The following is a 9,436-nucleotide window of genomic DNA, read 5'->3' on the forward strand; positions in this document are numbered from 1 at the left end:
ATTCTAAGGAGGTTTGGTGGGTGCCCATGTGAAAATCTTCCATCTGCCGTCATGTCCCAAACGATTGAATTTTCTGGAAATCTTGATGTTCAGTTTAGCCACACACATTTTTTTTCTAATTCCTTTCTTGCTCCTTGATTTTTCTGAGAAACAAGGGTGTTTTTTGTTTACCACGTCCACTAAAAATACAATCAATTCTTTCTGAGAAATGAGGTGGGTTTTTTGTTTTTGTTTATTAAAATCCCAAATTCCACTAAAAAAACAATTCTCACATGCATATCCCATACAGGTTTCCTCAAGCAACCAGCACATAAACAAATGCATACAACAATGCATAGAATTATATGGATAATAATAATATTTAGAAAAACCCCCGCTGCAGAAATATAATGCCACTTGGGGCTGGACATTTCATACATGTATTTTAAAATTTATTTTTACATTTTAACCATATAATGTATACGGTACATATTAAAGTAACAAGAAAGGTACACCATTAAGACAACCATAAAGGTAAAGGGTAAAGGGGCCCCTGACCATCAGGTCCAGTCATGTCCAACTCTGGGGTTGCGGCGCTCATCTCGCTCTATAGGCCGAGGGAGCCAGCGTTTGTCCACAGACAGCTTCCGGGTCATGTGGCCAGCATGACAAAGCTGCTTCTGGCGAACCAGAGCAGCGCACGGAAACACCGTTTACCTTCCCGCCGGAGCGGTCCCTATTTATCTACTTGCACTTTGATGTGCTTTCGAACTGCTAGGTGGGCAGGAGCTGGGACCAAGCAATGGGAGCTCACCCCATTGCAGGGATTCGAACCGCCGACCGTCTGATCAGTAAGCCCTAGACTCTGTGGTTTAACCCACAGCGCCACCTGGTTTAAAAACCATACAAAAATATAAAACATGAAACCATCAAAAAGCAACATTATTATAAGGGTAGCAGTAACTAATACTGGTGGGAAAGCAGGAAAATAAAAGGAAAGTTCCGCCATTCTTCCAAATAAGATCATACTTGGCTGGAACAAAGTGGCCCATCACATGAGTATTCATTTAAATAAAAAAGGGCCACCATTTGGTCACAAAGTCTCTCAGTGCAGCAGAGAGTTTGAGTTCATGATTAAGCTTCTCCAAGTAAACAATGTACAGACCGTTTTTATGCCACACATCCTGTGTAAAAGCCAAGGCAACCTTCCAGCTCTGAATTATAGTCAGATGGGCTGCAAACAGGAGGAATGTAATCAAAGGTCAGAACAATTGGGGTGTTATTTATTGTCAAACTTTGGGTTGCCAGCTATCAGCTTACCAATTATGGATGCAATTGTGGATGGTCCCAGCACATATGCCTATAAGTGCCCTTATCTGGGCAGCCCCACCAGCAGGTTAAGGTAAAGGGACCCCTGACTGTTGGGTCCAGTCGTGGACAACTCTGGGGTTGCGACGCTCATCTTTCTTTACTGGCCGAGGGAGCAGGCATACAGCTTCCGGGTCATGTGGCCAGCATGACTAAGCCATTTCTGGCGAACCAGAGCAGCGCACGGAAACGCCGTTTACCTTCCCACCACAGTGGTACCTATTTATCTACTTGCACTGGTGTGCTTTCAAACTGCTAGGTTGGCAGGAGCAGGGACCGATCAATGGGAGCTCACCCCTTCGTGGGGATTCGAACCGCTGACCTTCTGATTGGCAAGCCCTAGGCTCTGTGGTTTAACCCACAGCGCCACCAGCAGGTATTAAACCCTAAACCCAAGATGGGGGCAAGTGTGGCCAGTGGGTGGAGAGTTCTCCCATGTACTGGCAGAGACTGGTGTGTGTGTGTGTGTGTGTGTGTGTTTTAAAAGCATACTATTTGCATATAACCAGGCATATAACCACCACATAAGCAGCCCAGACATAAGTGAGTTCTCAATGCAAGAGGCAGTCTGACACAGGAAAAGTTCAATCAGGTCAGAGCTACCAAGTCCATCTATAAATCCATTTAAAATGGATTTCCCTCCATCCCTACTCTGGAGGCAGAACACCTGGAAATCACTGGAAAATGCAATTTCATCCTTGATGTTTGCAAACGACGACAACTGATATATTTCCTGCCAGCGAAAAACAACCAAGTTTCCCCATTTTCAAGGTGATGTTAATTTCCAATTCAAAATGCAGGTTGAAATGGTAAGTTCATGGCTTCAGGTGGAAAACTTGCGTTGGGAAACTAGAACAACTGGCAGATTATGGATGAAGATACTGTTTGGATTTGAATGTTCTCTGCTTCCTGTGGGTTTAAGCACCAGGTTTGCTTCTCTATGTGGGGTGTTTGCTCCAGACTGCTCAATCATCTGATGACCCAGATCTTTGCTGAGTCGTAAAAGGAGTAGGGGTGGGAGCCCCTGCCAATCCACTGGGGAGATCTGAAGCATTTATATGTCCAGCTCCTGCTTTGTTGCCTTCAGGAGTCTTGCAGCAACACAAACAGCAGGGTGACACAAAAGCCCGGATCTTGCTGCACATGCCAAGCCAGCAGCTGCCGAAGGCTTGTCGGATGGTGTGGGAGGAGAAGAAGAAGATGACAGGGTCCAAGGTGGTGTTCAGGGAGGTGAGGAAGAAAGTCTCCACTCTCCAGGAAGGACTCTCCTTATTAATGAAGCCCACAATGTGGGAGATGTTGTATGGTGCAAAAGCAATGGAGAAATTGAGCAACGTGGCCGCCGCCAGGCACACCGCCCGTTTCTTTTTGTGGGGAGGGATGTTGGGCATGGTGGTCAAGATGCGGATCACGTTGACATAGCAGAAGAAGGTGATGGCGAGAGGCAGGCAGAAGAGGAGGAGGCAGAGCTCCAGCCGGAAAGGGAGAAGGATGCGGAGCTGCTCCTGGGAGAAGCTGTAGTAACATGTGGTGGTGTTAAGGTCCGACGGGGTCCTGTTGTGGTATTCGACAGCATAGACAATGCTGGCACAGTGGGAGCAGGCCAGGAACCAGAAGAAGATGCTGGCTGCTATTGCAGAGGTTGGCTTGCGATTCAGCTTGTGCTTGACCGGATGGGCAACACACAGATAGCGTTCCACACTGACCGCCATGAGGAAAAGGGTGCTGAGGTAGATGCTGCTGTAGAAGAAGAAGTTGGTGAGTGGGCAAAGGAAGCCAGGAAGAGGCCAAGTCATGTCACTGGCAGCCTCCACCATTTTCAAGGGCAGGAAGATCAGCAGGAAAAGGTCGGAGATGGTCAAGTTGAACAAGAAGATGTCGATGGGAACTGGCTTCTGCCTCACTTTCTTCAGGAATGCGTAGCCAGCCAGGAGATTGGAAGGCAAGCCTGCCAGGAAGGAGAAGGTATAGATTGCAAGGACAATAGCCTTCTTCATGGGTGTCATCTCAGTTTCTGCAAAAGAAGGGTGAGATTATTAGATAAGAACGTTAAGTGAGGGAAGCTGTCTCTACTGCTTCACGTATCATTCAGAGATGGCTGTCCTGTCTCTTGGAATGCACTCAGTCTCCTGCATAGTATGAGCTATAATGGTTCCCCAGATCCGGGATGGTCTTTATTTATTTATTTATTTATTTATTTATTTATTTATTTATTTATTTATTTATTATTACGGTCGAGGACCAGCTCTTAGAAGTACCGGTAAAATAAAATAAAAATAGAAATAGAAATAAAATGGATCCTTTTGAAAGAACAGTTTCCGGGAGCGAAATGTATATAAGACGCTTTGGACAAGATTTAAAAGAAAATATAACAATGCTAAAAGTTTAACCCTTAAAATAGTGGCTGCAGAAAGCTGAGCCTAGCTCGCTCGGGGTGCCATTGAGGAAAAATTCAGACAGGGCTGGGAAGAAAGTCTGTGTCTGCATATTTGGGCACAGAATCTGGCGACCGCCCTGGTTATCTTCAGGTCTTTGCCTAGCAAGAGCAGGTTGTATAACTGCCTTTCCAGGAGGCTTGCTAACCTCACCAGTATGGGATCCAGGATCTCCCTTCGAGCTTCTTCATATAGGGGGCATCTGAAGAACAAGTGCTCAGGGCTTCCTATTTCCCCTAGTGGGCATATGCAGAGTCTTTGGGCATATGGGATTTTTTTGTAAAGCCCCTCCAGCACAGGCGTGGGCAATGCCGCGCTTCTGGCAAGTGTAAAAGCCCTTCTTGTGTTTTCTGACAGGAGAAAGGAGAGGTAAGGTGCCGGGGCGGCTATGTATCTCTCAATTTCTCCAGTTCTGTATTCAGGGCATCTTGAGCAGTCCTGTTGTCTTTCGATATCAATGAGTCGTCTGACAGTTGCTTTAGCTTGCCTTAGAGATCCATCCTTAGGAGGGCATGGGGGGCAAGGCCCATATTCTGGAGAGAGTTCAGAACCGCTAGCTGCCAACCGGACTGGAACTGGTCACATAGGATCAGTGGCACAATCCCTTGGGGTTTCAGATTTAGAGCCAGCCATTTATAGATTGATGATAGGCAGATTAAAGCCTCCACTCTCGTCGTTCCCATTTCAAGTCTGACCCATGCATTGGATACACATTTGGGGATCTGGGATGGTCAATATGGTACCCTCTGGATGTCACCGGATCACAACTCCCACCATCCATTAGCACTGGCCAAGGGGCTGGGTCTGTTGGGAGTTGGTGTGCAAAGCATCAGGCCAGCACAATGGAGGGATGAAATGGACAAATCTTTCCATCACTATCAAGGAATAGGCATGAGCTAAGCAGGCGTGACCTCTGCGAGTCTTAAAGTAAGCTGGAGATACCACTTCTTTTTTTGTGGGTTGGGAGTTAAACTGTCTGAAGCTCAACATAAGAAAAAAAAACCTAAGATCATGGCCACTGGTCCCATCACCTCCTGGCAAATAGAAGGGGAAGAAATGGGGGCAGTGAGAGATTTTACTTTCTTGGGTTCCATAATCACTGCAGATGGTGACAGCAGTCAGGAAATTAAAAGACGCCTGCTTCTTGGGAGAAAAGCAATGACAAACCTAGAAAGCATCTTAAAAAGCAGAGACATCACCTTGCCTACAAAGGTCCATATAGTTAAAGCTATGGTTTTCCCAGTAGTGATGTATGGAAGTGAGAGCTGGACCATAAAGAAGGCTGATCGCCGAAGAATTGATGCTTTTGAATTATGGTGCTTGAAGAGACTCTTGAGAGTCCCATGGACTGCAAGAAGATCAAACCTATCCATTCTGAAGGAAATCAGCCCTGAGTGCTCACTGGAAGGACAGATCCTGAAGCTGAGGCTCCAATACTTTGGCCACCTCATGAGAAGAGAAGACTCCCTGGAAAAGACCCTGATGTTGGGAAAGACTGAGGGCACAAGGAGAAGGGGACGACAGAGGACGAGATGGTTGGACGGTGTTCTTGAAGCTACCAACATGAGTCTGATCAAACTGCAGTGGAAGACAGGAGTGCCTGGCATGCTCTGGTCCATGGGGTCACGAAGAGTCAGACACGACTAAACGACTAAACCACAACAGTTAAACTGCTGTTTTGTCAGCCTCTGCAGTGAAATCTTTCAACGGCAGCTTGATGTGTGACACAATGTTGAAGTTTTTGCAGCTCAAGCTGTTGCTAAAGCACAAGAACAGTCTGGAGTTTCCTTTTTTATTTTTAATAAAAAAGATGTGTCTCAGTTCCCAACTCTAACTGTGCATTGCAGTGCTGTGTTGTGTTGTGTTGGCTGTCACTTCATGTTGGGTTGGATCTTAATTCATTCATAAATTCAGTGGCCCTGATTTGCATTGCACCAAGGAGGTGGCTTAGCTTTGTGTTGTGAATGGAGAGCAGATGTCTCAACAAGGTAAAATATACTGGCTCATGAAACACACTCAGCTGCTCTCCCAGCTTCAATGGATGTGCTTCATAAACCCAAACCCCATTATTCCTTCTCAGCACAAGGTCTGCCTTTGAGTTTTCCCAGTTTGGGTTTTCCCCAGGCTGACACCACATTCACACCATACATTTAAAGCAGTTGTTGTTGTTTGTTGTTTAGTCGTTTAGTCGTGTCCGACTCTTCGTGACCCCATGGACTATAGCACGCCAGGCACTCCTGTCTTGCACTGCCTCCCGCAGTTTGGTCAAACTCATGTTCGTAGCTTCGAGAACACTGTCCAACCATCTCGTCCTCTGTCGTCCCCTTCTCCTAGTGCCCTCCATCTTTCCCAACATCAGGGTCTTTTCCAAGGATTCTTCTCTTCTCATGAGGTGGCCAAAGTATTGGAGCCTCAGCTTCACGATCTGTCCTTCCAGGGAGCACTCAGGGCTGATTTCCTTCAGAATGGATAGGTTTGATCTTCTTGCAGTCCATGGGACTCTCAAGAGTCTCCTCCAGCACCATAATTCAAAAGCATCAATTCTTCGACGATCAGCCTTCTTTATGGTCCTGCTCTCACTTCCATACATCACTACTGGGAAAACCATAGCTTTAACTATACGGACCTTTGTCGGCAAAGTGATGTCTCTGCTTTTTAAGATGCTGTCTAGGTTTGTCATTGCTTTTCTCCCAAGAAGCAGGCGTCTTTTAATTTCGTGACTGCTGTCACCATCTGCAGTGATCAAGGAGCCCAAGAAAGTAAAATCTCTCACTGCCTCCATTTCTTCCCCTTCTATTTGCCAGGAGGTGATGGGACCAGTGGCCATGATCTTGGTTTTTTTGATGTTGAGCTTCAGACCATATTTTGCGCTCTCCTCTTTCACCCTCATTAAAAGGTTCTTTAATTCCTCCTCGCTTTCTGCCATCAAGGTTGTGTCATCTGCATATCTGAGGTTTTTTTGATCCTTCATGGATCAATGCCTTGTCGTGGCGAAGGGGCTTGAATAACTCGGAGAAGCTATGAGCTATGCCATGCAGGGCCACCCAAGATGGACAGGTCATAGTGGAGAGTTTTGCCTAAACGTGATCCACCTGGAGAAGGAACTGGCAAGCCACTCCAGTATCCCTGCCAAGAAAACTCCATGGACAAAGACAACAGGCATTTAAAGCAGTAGGATACCATATTAAACAGGCAAGGCTTCCCCACATCCTTGTAGAAATTCATTGCCTTATCTACTGTGCATTTGTCTCATTCACTTTTAAAGCTACCCAAATTGGTGGCCGTCACCACTTCTTGCGGTAGGAAATTTCTTGGCTTGACTACGTGCAGCATGAAGAAATACTTTTTGTTATCTGCCCTAAATCTTCTCAGGCTCTCTGGCTTGAGAGCAGTACATGTGAAAAGGATCTAGGAGTCTTGGTAGACCACAAACTTGACATGAGTCAACAGTGTGATGTAGCAGCTAAAAAAGCCAATGCATCTAGATCAAGGGAAGTAATAGTACCACTGTATTCTGCTCTGGTCAGACCTCACTTGGAATACTGTGTCCAGTTCTGGGCACCACAGTTCAAGAAGGATACTGACAAGCTGGAACGTGTCCAGAGGAGGGCAACCAAAATGGTCAAAGGCCTGGAAACGATGCCTTATGAGGAATGGCTTAGGGAGCTGGGTATGTTTAGCCTGGAGAAGAGAAGGTTAAGAGATGATATGATAGCCATGTTCAAATATATTAAAGGATGCCATATAGAGGAGGGAGAAAGGTTGTTTTTGCTGCTCCAGAGAAGCGGACACGGAGCAATGGATTCAAACTAGAAGAAAGAAGATTCTACCTAAACATTAGGAAGAACTTCCTGATAGTAAGAGCTGTTCAACAGTGGAATTTGCTGCCAAGGAGTGTGGTGGAGTCTCCTTCTTTGGAGGTCTTTAAGCAGAGGCTTGACAGCCATCTGTCAGGAATGCGTTGACGGCGTTTCCTGCTTGGCAGGGGGTTGGACTGGATGACCCTTGTGGTCTCTTCCAACTCTATGATTCTATGATTCATGATAGAGAAGAACAGCACCTCTCTAGCATTTTCTCCATACTGTGCAAAATTTCCTACACCTCAATCATTCGCTGTTTACATCTAAAAACAAACAAACTTAAAAGCCCCCAAACATTGTAATTTTTCTCATATGGGAGTTGCTCCAACTTCTGGATTCATGTCTACCAGAAATCATAATTATAACTATTTCACTATATTAAGCATTTTTTTAAAAAACAATTCTAGCCATGTTTTCTAAACTTACTTGTGTTCTAGGAGATCAATCACTCTGCTCTGTCTTCACGGAGGATTAGAACCACAACTTTCCAGAGATGACTCAAAGACCAGCCTGAATTCTTTCTTTCAAAAAGATGCCAGTGGACATATTCACATGCAACTTGTGAAAGTTGGAGCAACTGTCCAACAGACGAAAGTGCAAGTCCTTATGAGACAATTTGGAGGAAGTGAGGTCATTTGCAGAAAAAGGAACCCATCACAAATAGCAACAAATAAACTGGAAACCTTGTGGCAGAGGGGGAGGAAATTGATTTCAATGCCACTATGAAAGTCAACCGTTGTGCAAAACTTTAATGAAATCTTCTTCAATCTTCTTTTTAACTAAGATTTTCCATTTCCCTCCCCATGCCCCAACAGGGCAGAATTAGATGATTTCCTATGTTGCTGGACCAGATTAGCTGAAAATCCCACAAGACCCATAATCAACCATAATGAAATTTAGCCTTCCAGTCCTTGCATCAAGTTTCATTCTCTTCCCCACCTATGCTATTTGATTCCTTCATCACAATGTTTTGGACTAGATGATCCTCAGGATCACTTCCAACTCTACAATTTTATGATTCACTCTCAAAGCCGGCTTCTACATCTCCCATCCCTGCTTGCGAGAACTGCCTTGGGATGAGGTGTGGTTTGGAACCAGGTTCAATTAAGGAAATGAAAGAGGATTTTCTGAGCAAATTACAGGGGAATTGCTAGGAAAGGACACACTTTGTGGCTTTAAGTTGCTGCTACTAGGACTTTTTTTCCCCCCTAACAACGGATAGATCAGAAAAGTAGCATCCTTCCTCTTCCACACCTTCAAAGCCACATCAATAGTCCAATTTGTCTCTCTAATGAGAGCCAACACGCCTTCGTAGGGGCATGCTTTTGCTACATTACACATCCTTTCTAACCAATTAACTCCTGTGACTTCCCCCAATAGGAAATGGCTGAGAAGTTGCAGATGGGAAAAGTTGCATGTACCCTTTTCACAGAATTTCCCCTATGGAAATGATTAAAAATACATTTTTAAGAGATGGAGATCAAAAGTAGTGATGGAAGGACTGCTCAGTTTTGGTGCTCTTGGTTTAACATTGAAAAATGTGTGTTCCTCAGCAATTTGTGATTTAGAAAAAAAATCATCAAAATACATCAGCATGTTTGCATGTTATTTTCTATAATACAGTGGTACCTTGGTTTATGAACACAATTGGTTCCGAAAGCCTGTCCATAAACTGAAGCGTTCATAAACTGAAGCGAACTTTCCCATTGAAAGTAATGGAAAGTGGATTAATCCGTTCCAGACGGGTCCGCAGAGTACTCAACCTGAAGCGTTCATAAACTGAAGCGAACTTTC

At 45.0% G+C, this 9,436-nt stretch overlaps 1 protein-coding gene across 1 annotated transcript; it reads right to left on the reverse strand.

The window, feature by feature from the left end:
* Positions 1-214: 214 nt before the first annotated feature.
* LOC118086728 (free fatty acid receptor 2-like) lies at positions 215-8,204 on the reverse strand. Its single transcript, XM_060276522.2, has 2 exons — positions 8,069-8,204; positions 215-3,361 (listed from the first exon to the last, which is right to left on the reverse strand). Exon 2 carries the CDS (start codon positions 3,351-3,353, stop codon positions 2,313-2,315), a length of 1,041 nt encoding a protein of 346 aa, XP_060132505.2. The 5' UTR covers positions 3,354-3,361; positions 8,069-8,204; the 3' UTR covers positions 215-2,312.
* Positions 8,205-9,436: the final 1,232 nt, after the last annotated feature.

The sequence above is a fragment of the Zootoca vivipara genome, chromosome 6, assembly GCF_965207765.1.
Source record: "Zootoca vivipara chromosome 6, rZooViv2.hap1.1, whole genome shotgun sequence".
In the NCBI taxonomy this organism is placed as follows: domain Eukaryota; kingdom Metazoa; phylum Chordata; class Lepidosauria; order Squamata; family Lacertidae; genus Zootoca; species Zootoca vivipara.

Bases quoted from the DNA above. Each gene is read 5' to 3' on its own strand.
- LOC118086728 (XM_060276522.2), bottom strand. From the start codon at position 3,353: ATGACACCCATGAAGAAGGCTATTGTCCTTGCAATCTATACCTTCTCC.